Source organism: Loxodonta africana, chromosome 4, assembly GCF_030014295.1.
Source record: "Loxodonta africana isolate mLoxAfr1 chromosome 4, mLoxAfr1.hap2, whole genome shotgun sequence".
Classification (NCBI taxonomy): domain Eukaryota; kingdom Metazoa; phylum Chordata; class Mammalia; order Proboscidea; family Elephantidae; genus Loxodonta; species Loxodonta africana.
Window position 1 is genome coordinate 190,908,766 of NC_087345.1, and position 23,228 is coordinate 190,931,993.

The window sequence follows — 23,228 nt, forward strand, 5'->3', positions numbered from 1 at the left end:
TAAAAAAGACAAAGTAATAGGATGCGGAATAGGAAGTACAAAATAAGATAATATGTATTTTTCAAAATCTGACAGTAATTAATATATCTATAATATCTATCTAAGATAGACTCAAGTAAAACAAGTGTATAGAATGATTAAAAGAAAGTAAAGATATGAGAAAAGATAATCCAGATAATATACTAATCAGTAAAAAGCTACCATACCTATATTAATACCATGAAAAGTAAATCTTAATATAAAATGCATTATTAAGAACAATGTAGACTATTATTATAAGAATTACAAAATTACAAAAGAAATATAAATTTCTCTTTAATAATACCATTTAATAATCATAAATGTGTATGTATCCAGCAGCATAGCCTTAAAATATGTAAGGATGGTCCTGGCAAAATGGGATGTCCATCTGCAAAAAAATGAAACAGAACCCATACCTCACACCATACACAAAAACTAACTCAAAATGGATCAAAGACATACATAAAACCTAAAATGATAAAGAATTTGGAAGAAAAAAATAGGGACAACACTAGGGGCCCCAATACATGGCATAAGTATGATAAAAAAAAAAAAGAAGTATGATAGAAGCCATAAATAACAAAACACACAAACACCAGAAGATAAACAAGATAACTGGGAACTCCTAAAAATTAAACACTTACCAAGACTTCACCAAAAGAGTAAAAAAGGAATCTACAGACTGGTAAAATTTTTTTTAGCAACAACATATCCTCAAGGGTCTAATCTCTAAACTCTACAAAATACTTCTACACTTCAACAACATAAAGACTAATAATCCAATTAAAAAATGGGCAAAGGATAAGAATAGACACTTCACCAAAAAAGATGTTCAGGTGGCTAACAGAGACATGAGGAAATGTTCGTGATCGTTAGCCATTAGAGAAACGCAAATCAAAACTACAATGAGACAGCATCTCACCCTGACATCACTAAAAAAACTGGCACACACACACACACACACACAAAAGAAAATAACAACTATTGAAGAGGTTGCAGGGAGATTGGACCTGTTATGCACTGCTGATGGGAATGTAAACTGGTACAATCGCTATAGAAAATGACACGGAGCCTCATTAAAAAGCTAAAAATAGAAATACCTTTCAATCCAGCAATCTCATTCCTAGGAATACATCCTAGAGAAATAAGAGCTGTCACAGGAACAGACATATGCATGCCCAGGTTCATTGCAGCATTATTCACAATAACAAAAAGATGGAAACAATCTAAGTGCTCATCAATAGATGAATGGATAAACAAACTGTGGTACATATATACAATGGAATGCTACGCAATGATAAAGAACAATTGTGAATCTGTGAAACATGTCACAACATGGATGAATCTGGAGGGCATTATGCTGAGTGAGATAAGTCATCTACAAAAGGACATATACAGTATCAGACCACTAGTGTAAAAACTTATGAAAAGATTTACACACAGAAAGAAACAATCTTTGATAGTTGCAAGGTGTCTTGGTTCTTTGGAAAAATAGCTTGAGGGATTTTTCCCCTAAGCCCTGAGGAGTTGCCTTTGCCCTAGTTTTCTACCCCAGAGGATTCGTTACTTTTGTCCAGGCTGATTGACCTTTCCTGGGTAAGCTGTAAACACCTTGGTTTTGAGACTTTTTGTCTGCTCTTGGGCTGCAGCCTGCCCTGCGTTTTATAGTCCTGTCTAAGCTTTGTCTGAAGAGTGGGCTTCAGGAATGGCTTTAGTTCTGGGTTCACAGAGCATTTGGGGGCCATAGTTTCAAGGGTTCCTCCAGTCTCTGTCAGACCTTAAGTCTGGTCTTTTTATGTGAATTTGAGTTCTGCTCCACACTTTTCTCCCACTCCATCCAGGTCTCTCTGTTGTGCTCCCTGTTACGGCAGTCTTTTGTGGTAGCCAGGCACTATCTAGTTCTTCTGCTCTCAGGCTAGTAGTTCTGGTTTAAGTGGTTCTTTAGTCTCTTGGGCTCGTATTTTCCTCATTCTCTTTTGCTCCATGTGGGATGGGACCAATTGATGCATCTTCGATGGCTGCTTGAAAGCTTTTAAGACCTCAGATGCCACTCACCAGAGTGGGATGCAGAACATTTTCTTAATAAACTTTGTTATGCCAATTGACCTATATGTCCCCTGAAACTGTGACCCCCAGACCCCAGTCCCAGACACTCTGTCCCTCAAACTGTGTGGACGTGTTCAGGAAACTTCTAGGCTTTGCCTTGGCCCAGTTGTGGTGACGTCCCCCCACCCCCTGCCACATTGTGTATTGTAATTCCCTTCACTGAACCCCATCCTTTTCTACTATCTAGTCAGTGAATTCCCCTCCTCCTACTCCCCACCCTCATAACCAACAAAGAATGCTTCCTTCTGTGTTTAAACTTTTTCTTGAGTTCTTGTAATAATGGTCTCATAAAATATTTGTCCTTCTGCGGCTGACTAATTTCACTCGGCATAGTACCCTTCAGATCCACCCATGTTGTGGTGTGTTTTGCAGATTCATCATTGGTGTTTGTCGTTGCATACTATTCCATTGTGCATATGTACCATAGTTTGTTTTTCCATTCATCTGCTGAAGGGCACAGAGGTTGTTCCCATCTTTTTGCTACTATGAACGGTACAGAAATGAACATGGGTGTGCACATGTCTTATTTCTCTAAAATATAGTCCCAGGAGTGGGATTGCTGGATCATATGGTACTTCTATTTCTAGCTTTTATTTTTTCTTTAATTTCTACTCTGCTTTAAGTGAAGGTTTACAAATCAAGTCAGTCTCTCACACAAAAACTTATATACACCTTGCTACGTACTCCCAATTGCTCTCCCCCTAATGAGACACGCTGCTCCCTCCCTCCACTCTCTCTTTTCGTGTCCATTTTGCCAGTCTCTAACCCCGTCTACCCTCTCATCTCCCCTCCAGGGAGGAAATGCCAACATAGTCTCAGGTGTCCACCTGATCCAAGAAGCTCACTCTTCACCAGCATCCCTCTCCAACCCATTGTCCAGTCCACTCTCTGTCTGAAGAGTTGGCTTTGGGAATGGTTCCTGTCCTGGGCCAACAGAAGGTCTGGGGGCTATGACCACCAGGATCCTTCTAGTCTCAGTCAGACCATTAAGACTGGCCTTTTTACAAGAATTTGGGATCTGTATCCCATTGCTCTCCTGCTCCCTCAGGGGTTCTCTGTTGTGTTCCCTGTGGGGGCAGTCATCAGTTGTAGCCTGGCACCGTCTAGCACTTCTGGTCTCAGGCTGATGTAGTCTCTGGTTTATGTGGCCCTTTCTGTCTCTTGGGCTCCTAATTACCTTGTGTCCTTGGTGTTCTTCATTCTCCTTTGATCCAGGTAGGTTGCGACTAATTGATGCATCTTAGATGGCTGCTTGCTAGCATTTAAGACCCCAGACATCTCTCTCCAACGTGGGATGCAGAATATTTTCTTACTAGATTTTATTATGCAAATTGACTTAGATGTCCCCTGAAACCATGGTCCCCAAACCTGTGCCCCTGCTACACTGGCCTTTGAAGCATTCAGTTTATACTGGAAACTTCTTTGCTTTTGGTTTAGTCCAGTTGTGCTGACCTCGCCTATATTGTGTGTTGTCTTTCCTGTCCCCTAAAGTAGTTCTTATCTACTATTTAGTGAATACCCCTTTCCCACCCTCCCACCTCTCCTAACCATCAAAGAATATTTTCTTTTCTGTTTAACTATTTCTTGAGTTCTTAATAATAGTGGTGTTATCAATATTTGTCCTTTTGCAACTGACTAATTTCACTCAGCTTAATGCCTTCCAGATTCCTTCATGTCATGAAATGTTTCACAGATTCATCACTGTTCTTTATCAATGCATAGTGTTCCATTGTGTGAATATACCGTAATTTATTTATCCATTCTTCCATTGATGGGCACTTTGGTTGCTTCCATCTTTTTGCTATTGTAAACAGTGCTGCAATGAACATGGGTGTGCATATATCTGTTCACGTAAAGGCTCTTATTTTTCTAGGATATATTCCAAGGAGTGGGATTGCTGGATTGTATGGTACTTCTATTTCTAGCTTTTTAAGGAAGCGCCAAATTGATTTCCAAAGTGGTTGTACCATTTTACATTCCCACCAGCAGTGTATAAGTGTTCCAGTCTCTCCACAGCCCCTCCAACATTTATTGTTTTGTGTTTTTTGGATTAATGCCAGCCTTGTTGGAGTGAGATGAAATCTCATTGTAGTTTTGATTTGCATTTCTCTAATGGCTAATAATCGTGAGCATTTCCTCACATATCTGTTAGCTACCTGAATGTCTTCTTTAGTGAAGTGTCTGTTCATATCTTTTGCCCATTTTTTAATTGGGTTATTTGTCTTTTTGCAGTTTAGTTTTTGCAGTATCGTGTAGATTTTAGAGATCAGGTGCTGATTGGAAATGTCATAGCTAAAAACTTTTTCCCAATCTGTAGGTAATCTTTTTGTTCTTTTGGGGAAGTCTTTGGATGAGCATGGGTGTTTGATTTTTAGGAGCTCCCAGTTATCTAGTTTTTCTTCTACATTGTTAGAAATGTTTTGTACACTGTTATGTATTAGGGCTCCTAGAATTGTCCATATTTTTTCTTCCATGATCTTTACCACTTTAGATTTTATATTTAGGTCTTTGATCCATTTTGAGCTCCTTTTTGTGCATGGACTGAGATATGGGTCTTGTTTCATTTTTTTTTGCAGATGGATATCCAGTTACGCCAGCACCATTTGTTAAAAAGAATGTCTTTTCTCCATTTAACTGTTTTGGGGCCTTTGTCAAATATCAGCTGCTCAAATGTGGATAGATTTATATCTGGATTCTCAATTCTGTTCCATTGGCCTATGTATCTGTTGTTGTACCAGTACCACGCTGTTTTGACTACTGTGGTAGTATAATAGGTCCTAAAATCAGGTAGACTAAGGCCTCTCACTTTGTTCTTTTTCAGTAATGCTTTACTTAACTGGGGCCTCTTTCCCTTCCATATGAATTTGGTGATTTGTATCTCCATCTCATTAAAGAATGTCATAGGAATTTGGATCTAAATTGCATTGAATGTATAGATGGCTTTTGGTAGAATAGATATTTTTATAGTGTTTAGTCTTCCTATCCATGAGCAAGGTATGTTTTTCCACTTAAATAGATTTCTTCTGGTTTCTTGCGGAAGCGTATTGTAGTTTTCTTTGTATAAGTCTTTTACTTCTTTGGTAAGATTTATTCCTAAGTATTTTATCTTCTTGGGGGCTACTGTAAATGGTATTGATTTGGTGATTTCCTTTTTGATGTTCTTTTTGTTGACGTACTGGAATCCAACTGATTTCTGTATGTTTATCTGGTATCCCGATACTCTGCTGAACTATTCTATTAGTTTCAGTAGTTTTCTTGAGAATTCCTTAGGGTTTTCTGTGTATAAGATCATGTTGTCTGCAAATAGATATAATTTTATTATTCCTTGCCAGTCTGAATGCCCTTTATTTCTTTATCTACCCTGACTGCTTTGGCTAGGACCTCCAGCACAATGTTGAATAAGAGTGGTGATAAAGGGCATCCTTGTTTGGTTCCTGATCTCAAGGGGAACGCTTTCAGGCTCTCTCCATTTAGGATGATGTTGGCTGTTGGCTTTGTATAGATTTATTATGTTGAGGAATTTTCCTTCTATTCCTATTTTGCTGAGAGTTTTTAACATGAATGGGCGTTGGACTTTGTCAAATGCCTTTTGTGCATCAATTGATAAAATCATGTGATTCTTGTTTTACTTTTCATGGATTACATTAATTGTTATTCTAATATTGAACCATCCCTGCATAGCTGGTATGAATCGCTCTTGGTCATCGTGAATTATTTTTTTGGTATGTTGTCGAATTCTGTTAGCTAGAATTCTGTTGAGAATTTTAGCATCTAGGTTCATGAGGGATATAGGTTTGTAATTTTCTTTCTTTGTGGTGTCTTTACCTCGTTTTGATATCAGGGATATGGTGACTTCATAGAATGAGTCTGGGAGTATTCCGTCCTTTTCCATGCTCTGAAATACCTTTAGTAGTAGTGGTGTTAACCCTTCTTTTAAGTTTGGTAGAACTCTGCAGTGAAACCTTCTGGGCCAGGGCTTTTTTTTTTCCCCCCCCTTGGAAGTTTTTTGATTACCTTTTCGATCTCTTCTTTTGTTATAGGTCTATTTAGTTGTTCTACCTCTGTTTGTGTTAGTTTAGGTAGGTAGTGTGTTTCTAGGAATTCATCCATTTCTTCTAGGTTTTCAAATTTGTTAGAGCACAATTTTTCAAAGTGATCTGATATGATTCTTTTAATTTCATTTGGGTCTTCTGTAATATTGCCCATCTCATTTCTTATGTGGGTTATTTGCTTCCTCTCCTGTTTTTCTTTTGTCAGTTTGGCCAGTGGTTTATCAGTTTTGTTGATTTTTTCAAAGAACCAGCTTTTGACCTTCTTTATTCTTTCTTTTGTTTTTCTGTTTTCTATTTCATTTAGTTCAGCACTAATTTTTATTATTTGTTTTCTTCTGGTGCCTGAGGGTTTCTTTTGTTGCTCTCTTTCTATTTGTTCAAGTGGTAGGGATAATTCTTTGATTTTGGCCCTTTCTCTTTTTGTATATGTACATTTATTTATATAAATTGACCTCTGAGCACTGGTTTTGCTATGTTCCAAAGGTTCTTAAAGGAAGTGTTTTCATTCTCATTGGATTCTCTGAATATCTTTATTCCAACCTTAATGTCTTCTATAATCCAGTCTTTTTGAACAAGGTATTGTTCAGTTTCCAAGTGTTTGATTTCTTTTCTCTGCTTTTCCTGTTATTGATTTCCACTTATATGGCCTTACAGTCAGAGAAGATGCTTTGTAATATTTCAGTGTTTTGGAATCTGCTCAGGCTTGCTTTATGACCTAATATGTGGCCTATTCTAGAGAATGTTCCATGTGCAGTAGAAAAGAAAGTATACTTGGTTGCTGTTGTGTGGAGTGTTCTGTATATGTCTATGAGGTCAAGTTGGTTGATTGTGGCATTTAGATCTTCCATGTCTTTATTGAGCTTCTTTCTGGATACCCTGTCCTTCACCAAAAGTGGTGTGTTGAAATCTCCTACTATTATCGTGGATGTGTCTATCTCACTTTTCAATGTGGATAGAGTTTGTTTTATGTATCTTGCAGGCCTGTCATTGGGTGCATAAATATTTAATATGGTTATGTCCTCCAGGTATATTGTCCCTTTAATCATTATATAGTGTCCTTCCTTATCCTTTATGATGGATTTAACTTATGATGGATTTAACTTTAAAGTCTATTTGTCAGAAATTAATATCAGCACTACTGCTCTTTTTTGGTTGTTGTTTGCTTGGTATATATTTTTCCATCCTTTGAGTTTTAGTTTGTTTGTGTCTCTAAGTCTAAGGTGTGTCTCTTGTAGGCAGTATATAGATGGATCATGTTTTTTAATCCATTCTACTACTCTCTGTCTCTTTATTGGTGCATTTAGTCCATTTACATTCAGGGTAATTATGGATAGGTATGAATTTAATGCTATAATTTTGATGTCTTTTTTTGTGTGTTGTTGACAGTTTCTTTCTCCCACTTAATGTGCTGAATAGATAATCCTTGTATATTGTGCTTTCCTCATATTCTTTGTTGTTGATTTTGTTTCTGCTGAGTATTTTTTTCTTTTCTTTTATTTTGATGAGTAGGATAGTTTGTCTCCTTTGTGGTTACCTTATTATTTACTCCTATTTTTCTAAATTGAACCCTAACTTTTATTTCTTTGTATCACTGTATCTTCTGCTCCATATGGAAGATCCATTATTACATTTCTTAGTCCCTCTTTATTGTTTTAATGTTGTCTTATTCTATATAACATCATTGCTGTTACCCTGTTTCAAGTTTTTTTTTTTTTTTTTAATCTTTCTTTGTTTTTTCTGATTTCCCTGTCTCTGTAGACTTCTGATTGCTCTGCCCAGTGTTCTAGTCTTGGGATGATACCTAACAGTATTGATTTTCTAACCAAAGAACTCCCTTTAGTATTTCTTGTAGTTTTGGTTTGGTTTTTACAAATTCCATCAACTTGTGTTTATCTGGAAATGTCTTAATTTCTTCTTCATATTTAAGAGACAGTTTTGCTGGATATCTGATTCTTGGCTGGCAATTTTTTTCCTTCAATTTTTTAAAATAAATCATCCCATTGCCTTCTTGCCTGCATGGTTTCTGCTGAATAATCTGAGCTTATTCTTACTGCTCTCCTTTGTAGGTGACTTTTCATTTACCCCTCACTGCTCTTAAAATTCTCTCTATCTTTGGTTTTGGCAAGTTTGATTATAATATGTCTTGGTGACTTTTTTTTAAGATCTACCTTATGTGGAGTTTGATGAGCATCTTGAATAGATACATTCTCATCCTTCACTATATCAGGGAAGTTTTCTGCCAACATATCTTCAACAATTCTCTCTCTATTTTCTGTTATTCCCCTCCCCCTGTTTTGGTACTCCAATCACTTGTAGGTTATTTCTCTTGATAGAATCCCACATGATTGTCAAGGTTTCTTCATTTTTTGTAATTCTTTTATCTGATCTTTCTTCGAATATCTTAGTGCCAAGTGATTTACCTTCAAGTTCAGAAATTCTGGCTTTTACTTGCTCAATTCTGCTCCTCTGACTTTGTATTCATTTGTCTACTTCTATAATTTTACTGTTATTTTCCGAATTTCTGATTTCTGTCTACAGATTTTGCCAGCTTATTAAATTTTTCATTAAGGTCCTGAATAATCTTTCTAATTTCTTCAATTGCTTTCTCTGTGTGTTCTTTGCCTTGTTCTATGTATTGCCTCATTTCCTTCCTGATGTCTTGAAGGGTTCTGTGTATTAATCTTTTGTATTCTGCTTCTGGTAATTCCAGGAATGCACTTTCATCTAGAAGATCCCTACATTCTTTGTTTGAGAGCTTGTTGAGGTGATCATGATCTTTTTGTTGATGTGACTTGATAATGACTGTTTTCTCCAAGCCATCTCTAAGTTATTGTATTAGTTTATGCTTGCTTACTGTGTCGTAGCTTCTTGCTTTGTTCTGTTTTGATATGCCCAAATGGGTTGCTTGAGTGAGCTAGCTTGATTATTTTTGCCTTTGGAGCTCTGACGTCCTATCCCCAGATGGCTAGAGCTGTTATCAGGTATGTCAATCTAGGTGTCCATTCACTTTTCTTGTATGAACTCAGCTCAGGTGTCCAGGTAGCTGATCATCAAGTGTGTGGTACAGGCTCTATTCTACAGTCTTAGAGGGGCAGGGGTGATTGGTGTATGTACCGGTATCTGCTTGCAGCAGGGGTTCATGCTCTGAACAAGGCAGGGGCTGAGAACTGATGCCTGAGTGTCTCTGAAGAAAGTGTGTCCATGTTCCCTAGAGCATGCTGGTGGGTGGGTTCTGCAGACCAACCATGGGCATCCAGTGTTTTTGGTTGTAAGGACTGGGAGGTACCAGCTATCCTTGGACCCCTGTTGTGGGTGTCTGGGTGACCTGAGTGGAGCTACCAGTCCATAGGTCCCTGAAGTGGGTTGGTGAGGACCCTGTTTAATAGGCAAAGCAGTGTGAATCATCAAACACCCACCTCTCCACCACACAGCTGAAAGAGTTGTAGTCTGCCAACGGAGGCCTAATCTCCTGAAATAGGCCCACACAGGTCCATGCAGAGGGGAAAGGTGCTCAAAGCCTACAGACTGTTTATGCCTGGACAGGAGCTGCTTCTATCCTGAGCTCCCCTGGTTAGTGGAGCTGGCAAATTATCTCTTCCCCTAATTGCAAATTTTTTCCTTCTCCAAGGCCAGGAGGATGGGTCTAGGTGCTCAACAGTGCCTATATCTCAGGTCCAGAGAATTCAGCAGCTGAAGCCAGCTTGGGGGCGCGGGGGAGGGGCACAGTAAAATATACACAAGTACTTAGCTTTTGCTGAGAGTGCTGTTATTCTCTGGTTCTGGAGGTATGAGTAGGCTGTGTGTCTGGCTGTTTCTCCCTGAGGAAACTGCGGCCCAACACTAGTACCAACCCACAGCCGCAGCTCTGGGAATGGTGCCTGAGGGCTCCCCTCGATTCAGGAACGGTAACTCCTCTCCGCTTTTGAAATGTCTCTTCCTTCCCCTGCACCTCGGATAATTTTTAAGCCTGCCTTTGATGCTCAGGGCTCCTAGCTTGTCATAAATATACTCATTTCACTTTTTTTTTCAGGTCTTTGTTGTAAGGAGGGCTTGCCGGAAGTGTCTATCTATTCCACCATCTTGGCTCCGCCTATTTCGAGCTTTTTAAGGGAGTGCCGAATCATTTTACAAAGTGGTTGCACCATTTTGCATTCCCACTAGCAGTGTATAAGTTTTCCAATCTCTCCACAACCTCTCCAATATTTATTATTTTGTATTTTTTGGATCAATAGCAGCCTACTGGGGTGAAAGGGTATCTCATTGTAGTTTTTATTTGAATTTCTCTAATTTGTTTAGTGACTAATGATCGTCAGCATTTTCTCATGTTTCTATTAGCCATTTGAATGTTTTCTTTGGTGAAGTGTCTGTTCATATCTTTTACCCATTTTTAATTGGGTTATTTGTCTATTCGTTGTAGAGGTGTTGCAGTATCTTGTAGATTTAGGAGATTAGACCCTTATCAGATACGTCATAGCCAAAATGTTTTCCCCATCTGCGGGTTCTCTTTCTACTCTTTTGGTGAAGTATTTTGATAAGCATAAAGGTTTGATTTTTAGGAACTCCCAGTTACCTAGCTTCTCTTCTGGTGTTTGTGCATTGTTAGTTATGGTTTGTATACTATCTATGCCATGTATTAGTGCTCCTAGCATTGTCCCTATTTTTCCTTCCATGATCTTTATCATTTCAGATTTTATATTTTGGTCTTTGATCCAGTTGGAGTTAGTTTTTGTGCATGGTGTGAGATATGGGTCCTGTTTCATCTTTTTTTTTTTTTTTTTTTGGCAGATGGATCTCCAGTTATGCCAGCCCCGTTTGTTAAACAGACTGCCTTTTCCCCACTGGGCTTTTGTCAAATATCAGCTGGTCATAGGTGGATGGATTTACATCTGAGTTCTGAATTCTATTCTATTGGTCTGTGTATCTGTTGTTGTACCAGTACCAGGCTGTTTTGACTACCCTGGTGGTATAATAGATTCTAAAATCAGGTAGTGATTTTAGAATCACTTTGTTCTTCTTCTTTGACAATGTTTTACTTATCCGGGGTCTCTTCTCTTTCCACATGAAGTTGGTGATTTGTTTTCCATCTACTTAAAAATGTTGGAATTTGGATCGGGATTGCATTGTTTTTTTAGGAATTCTTAATGTATTCTGTATATTCCTTTTTGTTAGCCATGCATGGCAAATATCAATCTTGTCCAAAATTTTGGCTTACCTACTTGCCTTCTTTATGTTACCTTTTGATGAGCAGAAATTCTCAATTTTAACATAATTTAATCTACCAATAGTTTATCTTATAGTTAGCACATTTTGTCTTGTTTAAGAAATTCTTTCATACTCTGTATACATATTATAACTCTAGCTGCTCTAATAGTCACACCTCCAAATCTCGCCGGCTTACACAACAAAATTTTATTTCTTCCACACATAAAATTAGTGAGTATATGGTTCACTGAAGTGATTCTGCCCATGCAGTCATTCAGGCACCCACATTATAGAAATGTCTATCATACTCAACTTTCAGCTTCCTGAAGTTTAACCGAGTGTCAATATCCAGCCATAAGAGGGGAGAAGAGAGTACTCCACAACCACATTCTACTATCCAGAGCACAGTTGCATTGCCACACCTAAATGCAAGACAGCTTGGAAAATATAGCCTAGTTGTGAATCCAAAAGAAAAGGAAATAGGTTGGGTGAACAGCTAGCTAGCACTTGCCACACTGAGGTCAGAGCTATCCTCGTATATTTTCTACTGAAGTTTTAGTTTTGTCTTTTACATTTAAATCTTTAATCCACATGGAATTAATTTTTGTGTTTGGTGTGTGGTTATGAGCCAGTTTCAAATGAAAGATTTGAATGGATGTGTCCTGGAGAGATATTAGGCCCAGAAAACTTAGAGAGGTAAATGAGAATAGGCTTCTTCCAACCCCAAGATTAGCCCCTACCAACCACTCCCTATGTAAACATCCTCTTCAATTCTCCAGTGGACTCATGTTTGCACTGTACTCATTTCAAACTCATGCAGGTTTCCCAATATCTCCAAAGCTTATGATATTTCAATTTTCTAGTGATATTGGAATAGTAAGGTTTCTACTTATGTATCAGTTAGTATTAAATATTAAAAGTAAGTTGTCTAATTATTTCAGGTTTGCAAATCCTGAAGGCAAATGAGCTTGTGGAATAAACTCATTATTAATATGAATACTTTTACAAAAAACTCAGGCTTCATGTTTTGACAAATTCCATGTAGCATTATTGGACTTCAACTACAGAAATTTAAAACTGGAAGCAATCATAGAGATCATATAACCTAGTTATTAGTTCTCTAAAGGAAAATTATAATAGATATGGAATTCCATAAGATATTTTCATTATTTCAAAACACAGAATGTAAAGATCCATTTATTCAAGAAGATAATGCTGCATAAGTTAACTATAACTCCAGGTTTCTTTAGGTGATTTTTTTCATCTGAGCATAATAACAATAATTACTTTATCCTTATTACAACCAGCCATGTTCATTAGTCTTGTAGATTGCATTAATGACACCAATTCTTCACCATTCCCAGAATATATGACCTTTGTTACGTGTCTTGGCAGTATCTACCTCAAATGGGGTAGAATATATTTTCCCACCCCATTGACTCTGGGTTCAACCAATACAGTGAATTGGAAGTGATAGTGTGCCAGTTCCAAGCCAAGGTCTCAAGAGGCCTTGCATATTTCAGCTTGCTCTATAGCACATATGCCAACTTCATGAGAAGAACATTCCTGGTGACTCATGGAGAAGGACTTACTCAGCCAAGCCATCCAAGTCAAGTTAATCTAACAGAGTAGGCCCCAGTCAACACACAGATGCACAAATTGGCCATTCGAACTGCAGATGCTTTATCAAGACATTGAGCCCAGCTTAGATAATCAAGTCTCTGCTAAACCTGACACCTGGGCTGTAATAATAATAAATGATTGTTATTTTATGCAACTGAGTATGGGGGTAGTTTGTTACACAGCAATAGCTAACTGACAATTATAGGTTGTTGCGTTCTCATTATCAGATTGCTAAATGATATCTTTTGCAAAGAAACAATTTGTTATAAAAAATTTCACAATAACAAGCACTGTTTCAATTTAGGAATAGCATATTCTGTGAGGAACAGAAAATCCAAATTAATGATGTACATCATTTAATTTTATTAAATAAAAAGTGTGAAGTTAAACAATACAGGGCTAGTGTGGCAATGCAACCAAGCAATCAGATCCCCATTCTCAAATTTCATTTCTGCCATCCCTAGAATTTTATCCTCATTGTAACGGTCCAATATGGTTGCTAGAGCTCCAGCTATCACATATGTGTTCCAGGCCATAAGAAGAAAAAATATAGAGAGAAGGGGCATAATACCATGCCTGTTGCCTTTTAAGGTAGTGATTTGGAAGCTGCCACAGAACACCACAGTTTATATCTTACTGAAAAAGATTTGGTCACACCCAGCTACAACAAAGATTGAGAAATGTAGACTTTGCTAAGTGAAAGATTGAAGGTTCAAGTCCATTCAGAGGTGCCTCAGAAGATAGGTCTGAGGGGGCAAAGCCAAGATGGTGGAGTAATCAGACACTTCTGGTGATCCCTCTTATAAAAAAGACCCGCCCAAAAAGTGAAATAATTATATATGTGACAAGCTGGGAGCCCTGAACATCAAAGGCAAAGTTAGAAAATGGTCTTAGCAGCAAGGGGAGGGAGAGACAGTTCAGAAGCAGAGAGGAGTTGCTGGACCTGAATTGCTAGGAACCCTCAGGCACCATTCCCTGGAGCGACTGCGGTGGGGCTGGCTGTAGCATGCTGGATGCGGTTTCCTCAGGGAGAGACAACCAGCTACACAGCCTACTCACCCACCTCTGGAACCAGAGGAGTATGGCGCTCTTGCCGAAAGCTAAGTACTTGCATTTATTTTACCATGCCCCCAAACCCCAAGCCAGCCTCAGCGGATGTCGATTTCCCTGGGCCTGAGATGGGTCCTGCCGCATGCCCTGAGCCATTCTCCTGGCCTTGGAGAAAGAATAAACTAAGAAGTTGGGGAAAAGATAACCTGCCAGCTCCACTAAGCTGGGGAGCTCAGGACACAAGTGGCTCCTGTCCAGGCACAAACACTTGGCAGACTTTGAATACCTTTCACCTCTGTATGGGCCTGTGTGGGCCCATTTCAGGAGAATAGGCCATTGTTAGCAGACTGCAACTGTTTCAGCTGTGCAGTGGAGAGGTGGGTATTTGATGTTTGACACTGCTTTGCTCATTAAACAGGGTCCTCACCTACCCATGTCACCTAGCCACCTGCAACAGGGGTCCAAGGATAACTGGTACCTCCCAGTCCTTACAACCAAAAGCATGGGATGTCCATGGTCTGGCTGCATAACCCACCCACCTGTGCACTCTAGAGAACAGGGACACACACTCAGGGAATGGTTGTAAACCCCCAGCCTTATTCAGAGCATAACTCCTGCTGCCACTAGATACCTTTTCCTACACCAATCACCCCTGCCTCTCTAAGACTGTAGGACAGAGCCTGTACCACATACTTGATGATCAACTACCTGGACACCTGAGCTGAATCCATACAAGAAAAATGAATGAACTCCTAGGCTTATATACCTGGTAACAGCAATAGCCTTCTGGTGACAGAACATTAGAGTTTCAAAGGTGAAAATAATCAAGCTAGCTCACTCAAGCAGCCTATATGGGGATATCAAAACAAAACAAAGCAAGCAGATAGGATACAGTAAGCAAATATAAAATAAACCAATACAATAACTTATAGATGGTTTGGAGACAACGGTCAATATCAAATCACATAAAGAAGCAGACCATGATTGCTTCAACAAGCTCTCAAAACAAAAAAATCAAGGAATCTTCCAGATGAAGGTGGCTTTCTGGAATTACCAGATGCAGAATACAAAAGATCGATACATGGAACTCCTCAAGACATCAGGAAGGAGATCAGGAAAAATGCAGAACAAGCCAAGGAACATGCAGATAAAGCAGTTGAAGAAATTAAAAATAACGAAAAATGTAATAAGCTGCAAGATTCCATAGAGAAACAACAGTCAGAAATTCAGAAGATAAACAATAAAATTACAGAATTAGACAACCCAATAGAAAGAGGAGCAGAATTGAAGAAGTGGAAGGCAGAATTAGTGAGATTGAAGATTAAACACTTGGCACCAATGTATTCAAAGAAGAATCAGATAAAAGAATTAAAAAAAAAAAAAAAGAAACCCTAAGTATCATGTGGGACTCTATCAAAGAGAAATAACCCATGAGTGATTGGAGTACCAGAACAGGAAGGGATAACACAAAATACAGAGAGAATTGTTGAAGATTTTTCGGCAGAAACTTAGCCCTGATATCGTGAAAGATGAGAAGATATCTAACCAAGACTCATCAAACTCCACATAAGGTAGATCTTGAAAGAAAGTCACCAAGACATATTATAATCAAACATGCCAAAACCAAAGAAAAAGAGAGAATTTTAAGAGAGGCTAGGAATAAAGAAAAGTCACTTACGAAGGAGAGTCAACAAGAGTAAGCTTGGACTCCTCGGCAGAAACCAGGCAGGCAAGAAGGCAATGGGATGACTTACATAAAGAATTGAAGGAAAGAAATTGTCACCCAAGAATCATACATCCAGCAAAACTGTCTCTCAAATAACCCCAAAAAAAAACCCAGTGCCACTGAGTCAATTCCAATTCATAGCGACCCTATGGGACAGAGTAGAACTGCCCCACAGAGTTTCCAAGGAGCGCCTGGTCTCTCAAATATGAAGGTGAAATTAGGACATTTCCAGATAAACAGAAGTTTAGGGAATTCATAAAAACCAAACCAGAACTACAGGAAATACTAAAGGGAGTTCTCCTGTCAGAAAATCAATAACATCAGATACCAGCCCAAGACTAGAACACAGGACAGAGCAACCAGATGTCAAGCCAAATAGGGAAATCACAAAAATAAATCAAGAAAAAAAAAACACTCAAAACAGGGAAACAGCAATGTCATTGTGTAAAAGAAGGCAACATTAAACCAATAAAAAAGGACTAAGAAATGTAGTCATGTATCTTTCAGATGGAGAGAAAGTCAAGGCTATATAAAGTGATAAAAGTTAGCTTTAAACTTAGAAAAATAGGGGTAAATATTAAGGTAACCACAAAGGAGACTAACATAAAAATAAAATACAAGAAAAAAAAAAAAAGACTCAGTAAAAACAAAATAAAAAAATTGTTAATAAGAGGAAAAGACAATGTATAAAGATAAACTACTCAGCACAAAAAATTAACTTGGAAAAAGAAAGAACACACAAAAAAAGACAAAATGACATCACTAAACTCACACCGACCCATAATTATGCTGAATGTAAATAGACTACATGCACCAATAACGAGACAGAGAGTGGCAGAACGGACAAAAATACGCAATCCATCTATGTGCTGCCTGCAAGACACATACCTTATACTTAAAGAGACAAACTAAAACTCAAAGGATGGGAAAAAATATATCAAGCAAACAACAATCAAAAAATCAAATCAAAAAAGAGCAGGACTGGCAATATTAATTTCTGACAAAATAGGCTTTAAAGTTAAATCAACCACAAATGATAAGGAAGGACACTATACAATGATTAAAGTGTTAATATACCAGGAGGATATAACGATATTAAATATTTCTGTACTCTATGGCAGGGCTTCAAGATACATAAAACAAACTTTAACAGCATTAAAAAGTGAGATAGACAGCTCCACAATAACAGCAGGAGACTTTGACACACCACTTTAGGTGAAGGACAGAACATCCAAAAAGAAGGTCAACAAAGACACGGAAGATCTAAATGCCACAATTAACCAACTTGACCTCATAGATATATACAAACAACTCCACCCAAAAACAGCCAAATATACTTTATTTTTCAGTGCACATGGAACATTCTCTAGAATAGACCACATATTAGGTCACAAAGCAAGCCTTAGCAGATCCCAAACCATTGAAATACTACAAAGCGTCTTCTTTGACCATAAGGCCATAAAAGTAGAACTCAATAACAGGAAAAAGAAATCAAAGACTTGGAAACTGAAAAATACCCTGCTCTAAAATGACTGGGTTATAGAAGACATTAAAAAAAAAAAGAAAGAAATTCATAGAATCCAATGAGAATGAAAGCACTTCCTATCAGAACCTTTGGGACACAGCTAAAACAGGGCTCAGAGGTCAATTTATATCAATAAATACAAACATACAAAAAGAAGAAGGTCCAGAATCAAACAATTATCCCTACAATCTGAACAAATAGAAAGAGAGCTACAAAAGGAACAAGAAAAAAGCAAATAATAAAAATTAGAGCAGAATTAGATGAAATAGAGAACAGAAAAACAATTGAAAGAGTTAACAAGACCAAAAGCTGATTCTTTGAAAAAATTAATAAAATTGGTAAACCATTGGCCAAACTGACAAAAGAAAAACAGAAGAGGAAACAAATAACCCAAATAAGAAATGAGATGGGCGGTATCACAAGAGACCCAACTGAAATTAAAAGACTCATATCAGATTACTATGAAAAATTGTACTCTAACAAATTTGAAAACCTAGAAGAAATGAAATTCCTAGAGAAACACTATCTACCTGAGCTAACACAAAAAGAGGTAGAACTACTAAATAAACCCATAACAATAGAAGAGATTGAACAGCTAATTAAAAAACTCCCAACAACAACAACAAAAATGCTGACCTGGACAGCTTCACTGGAGAGTTCTACCAAACTTTCAAAGAAGAGGTAACATCACTACTACTAAAGGTATCTCAGAGCATAAAAAGATGGAATATTCCCAAACTCATTTTATGAACCCAGCGTATCTGTGATACCAAAACCAGGTAAATATACCACAAAAAAAGAAAATTACAGACCTATATCCCTCACAAACTTAGATGCAATAAACCTCAACAAAATTCTAGCCAAAGAATTCAACAACATGTCAAAGAAATAGTTCACCATGACCAAATGGGATTCATACCAGGTACGCAGGGATGGCTCAACATTAGAGAAACAATTAATGTAATCCATCATATAAATAACACAAAAGACAAGAACCACATGATCTTATCAACTGATGCAGAAAAGCATTTGACAAAGTCCAACACCCATTCATGAGAAAAACTCTCAGCAAAATAGGAATAGAAGGAAAATTCCTCAGCATAATACAGGGTATTTATACAAAGCCAATTGCCAACATCATCCTAAATGGAGAGTCTGAAAGCATTGCCCTTGAGAATGGGAACCTGACAAGGATGCCCTTTATCATAACTTTAATGCAACATTGTACTGGTGGTCCTAGCCAGAGCAATTAGGCTAGATAAAGAAATAAAGGACATTCAGATTGGTAAGTAAGAAGTAAAATATCTCTATTTGCAGATGACATGATCTTATACACAGAAAAACCTAAAGAATCCTCAAGAAAACTACTGAAACTAATAGAAGAGTTCAGCAGAGTATCAGGATACAAGATAAACATAAAAAAGTCAGCTGTATTCCTCTACACCAACAAAAAGAACATCAAAGAGGAAATCACCAAATCAATACCATTTACTGTAGTCCCCTAGAAGATAGGATGTCAGAGGAGACTCTGAAACTTGCTCTTGAGCTTCGAGCAGCCAAAGCAAAAGGAAGAATTGATGAAGTAAAAGAACTGAACAGAAGATTTCAAAGGGTGTCTCGAGAAGACAAAGTAAAGTATTATAATGACATGTGCAAAGAGCTGGAGATGGAAAACCAAAAGGGAAGAACACACTCGGTGTTTCTCAAGCTGAAAGAACTGAAGAAAAAAATCAAGCCTCAAGTTGCAATAGTGAAGAATTCTATGGGGAAAATATTAAATATTAAATGACACAGAGTCATTATACCAAAACGAATTAGTTGATATTCAACCATTTCAAGAGGTGGCATATGATCAGGAACCGATGGTACTGAAGGAAGAAGTCCAAGCTGCTCTGAAGGCATTGGCCTTGAAAAAGAAGGCTCCAGGAATTGATGGAATATCAATTGAGATGTTTCAACAAACAGATGCAGAGCTCGAGGTGCTCACTCGTCTGTGCCAAGAAATATGGAAGACATCTTCCTGGCCAACTGACTGGAAGAGATTCATATTTATGCCTATTCCCAAGAAAGGTGATCCAACCGAGTGTGGAAATTATAGAGCAATATCATTAATATCACATGCAAGCAAAATTTTGCTGAAGATCATTCAAAAATGGCTGCAGCATTATATCGACAGGGAACTGCCAGAAATTCAGGCCGGTTTCAGAAGAGGATGTGGAACCAGGAATATCATTGCTGTTGTCAGATGGATCCTGGCTGAAAGCAGAGAATACCAGAAGGATGTTTACCTGTGTTTTATTGACTATGCAAAGGCATTCGACTGTCTGGATCATAACAAACAATGGATAACATTGCGAAGAATGGGAATTCCAGAACCCTTAATTGTGCTCATGAGGAAACTTTACATAGATTAAGAGGCAGTTGTTGGGACAGAGCAAGGGGATACTGATTGGTTTAAAGTCAGGAAGGGTGTGCGTCAGGGTTGTATTCTTTCACCATACCTATTTAATCTGTACGCTGAACAAATAATCCAAGAAGCTGGACTATATGAAGAAGAACAGGGCATCAGGATTGGAGGAAAACTCATTAACAACCCGCATTATGCAGATGACACAACCTAGCTTGTTGAAAGTGATGAAGACTTGAAGCACTTACTAATGAAGATCAAAGACTGCAGCCTTCAGTACAGACTGCACCTTAACATAAAGAAAACAAAAATCCTCACAACTGGACCAATGAGCAAGATTATGATAAACAGAGAAAAGATTGAAGTTGTTGAGGATTTCATTTTACTTGGATCCACAATCAACAGCCATGGAAGCAGCAGTCGAGAAATCAAACGACGCATTGCATTGGGCAAATCTGCTGCAAATGACCTCTTCAAAGTGTTGAATAGCAAAGATGTCACCTTGAAGACTAAGGTGCGCCTGACCCAAGCCATGGTATTTTCAATCACATCGCATGCATGTGAAAGGTGGACAATGAATAAGGAAGACCGAAGAAGAGTTGACGCCTTTGAATTGTGGTATTGGCAAAGAATATTGAATATACCATGGACTGCCAAAAGAATGAGCAAATCTGTCTTGGAAGAAGTGCGGCCAGAATGCTCCTTAGAGGCAAGGGTGGCAAGACTGCATCTTACATACTTTGGACATGTTGTCAGGAGAGATGAGTCCCTGGAGAAGGACATCATGTTTGGCAGAGTACAGGGTCAGTGGAAAAGAGGAAGACCCTCCGCGAGGTGGATTGAAACAGTGGCTGCAACAATGAGCTCAAGTATAACAGTGATTGTAAGGATGGTGCAGTACTGGGCAGTGTTTTGTTCTGTTGTGCATAGGGTCGCTATGAGTCAGAACCGACTCGATGGCACCTAACAACAACAACAACAACCCTAGAAGATAAAACACTTAGGAATAAATCTTACCAGAGATGTAAGAGACCTATACATAGATAACTACAAGACGCTACTGAGAGAAACCAAAAGAGACCTCCACATAAGTGGAAAAACATACCATGCTCATGGATAAGAAGACTCAACATTATAGAAATATCTATTCTACTCAAAGCAATTCCAATCCAAATTCCAATGACATTTTTTAAGGAGATAGAAAAACAAATCATGAACTTCAAATGGAAGGGAAAGAGGCCCTTGATAAGTGAAGCATTACTGAAAAAGAAGAATGAAGTCAGAGGTTTCACACTACCTGATTTTAGAACCTATTATACCACCACAGTAGTCAAAACAGCCTGGTACTGGTACAACAACAGACACATAGACGAATGGAACAGAATTGAGAATCCAGACACATATCCATCCACATATGAGCAGCTAATATTTGACAAAGGTCCAAAGTCAGTTAAATGTGGAAAAGACATTCTTTTTAACAAATGGTGCTGGCATAACTGCATATTCATCTGCAAAAAAATGAAATAAGACCCATACCTCACACCATGAACAAAAACTAACTCAAAATGGATCAAAGACCTAAATACGAAATCTAAAACAATAAAGATCATGGAAGAAAAAATATGGACAATTCCAGGAGCCCTAATACATGGCATAAACAGTATACAAAACATTACTAACAATGCACAAACACCAAAAGAGAAACTAGGTAACTGGGAGCTCCTAAAAATCAAACACCTATGCTCATCCAAAGACTTCACCTAAAGAGTAAAAAGGTTGCCTACAGACTGGGAAAAAGGTTTTAGCTATGACATTTCCAGTCAGTGTCTGATCTCTAAAATCTACATGATACTGCAAAAACTCAACAACAAAGAGACAAATAACCCAGTTAAAAAATGGGCAAAGGATATGAACAGGCACTTCACTAAAGAAGACATTCAGGTAGCTAACATATACATGAGGACATGCTCACAATAGTTAGCCATTAGAGAAATGCAAATCAAAGCTACAATGAGATTCTATCGTACTGAAATAAAAAAAAAAAAAGGCTGGCATTAATCCACAAAACACAAAACAATAAATGTCGGAGAGGTTGTATTGAGACTGGAACACTTATACCCTGCTGATGGGAATGTGAAGTGGTACAACCACTCTGGAAATCAATTTGGTGCTTCCTTCGAAAGCTAGAAATACAACTACCATAGGATCCAGCAGTCCCACTCCTTGGAATATATCCTAGAGAAATAAGAGCCTTTACACAAAGAGATATATGTACACCTACGTCCATTGCAGCACTGTTTACAATAGCAAAAAGATGGAAGCAACCAAGGTGCCCATCAACAGATGGATAGATAAATTATGGTATATTCATACAATGGAATACTACGCATCGATAAAGAACAGTAAAGAATCTGTGAAACATTTCATAACATGGAGGAATCTGGAAGGCATTATGCTGAGTGAAATTAGTCGCTTGCAAAAGGACAAATATTGTATGAGACCACTATTATAAGAACTCAAGAAATAGTTTATACAGTAAAGACAATATTCTTTGATGGTTACGAGAAGGGGGAGGGATGGAGGGAGAGGGATATTCACTAATTAGATAGTAGACAAGAACTATTTTAGGTGAAGTGTAAGACAGCACACAATACAGGAGAGGTCAGCACAAGTGGAATAAACCAAAAGCAAAGTAGTTTCCTGAATAAACCAAACCCTTCAAAGGCCAGCGTAACAGGCTCAGGGGTTTGGGGACCGTAGTTTCAGGGGACATCCAGTTCAACTGGCATAATAAAATCTATTCAAAAACATTCTGCATTCCACTTTGGTGAGTGGCATCTGGGGTCTTGAATGCTAGCAAGCAGCTATCAAACATGCATCAATTGGTCTCAACCCCCCTGGAGCAAAGGAGAATGAAGAACACCAAAGACACAAGGTAATTATGAGCCCGAGAGACAGAAAGGGCCACATAAATCAGAGACTACATCAGCCTGAGACCAGAAGAACTAGATGGTACCTGGCTACAACCAATGACTGCCCTGACAGGGAACACATCAGAGAACCCTGGAAGCAGCAGTAAGAGGCAGACCTCAAATTCTCATAAAAAGACCAGACTTAATGGTCTGACTGACACTAGACAGACCCCAGAGGTCATGGTCCCCAGACCTTCTGTTAGCCCAAGACGGAAACCATTCACAAAGCCAACTGTTCGGACAGGGTTTGGACAGGAACATAAGTTAGAAAATGTTACTTGTGAGGAGAGAGCTTCTTGGAACAAGTAGACAGGTGGGACTATGTGGATAGCTCCTGTCTGGAGGGGAGATGAGAAGGCAGAGGTGAACAGAAGCTGGCCAGATGGACATGGAAATAGAAGGTGGAGAGGAGTGTGCTGTCTCATTAGGGGGAGAGCAACTGGGAGTATATAGCAAGGTGTATGAGAGACTTTTATTTGTAAACTTTCACTTAAAGCACAATAAAAATTAAAAAAAAAAAAAAAAGGAAAGATAGGTCTGGTGA

General features: G+C 38.3%; 1 protein-coding gene across 1 annotated transcript in view; it reads right to left on the bottom strand.

Moving 5' to 3' along the window:
* Positions 1-23,228, bottom strand: part of CCDC7 (coiled-coil domain containing 7) — a 415,568-nt gene that overhangs the window by 24,322 nt on the left and 368,018 nt on the right. Inside the window, exon 35 of the mRNA XM_064285199.1 lies at positions 14,128-14,219. Within this exon, the coding sequence (XP_064141269.1) occupies positions 14,128-14,219 (92 nt within the window). The remainder of the gene's footprint in view (positions 1-14,127; positions 14,220-23,228) is intronic.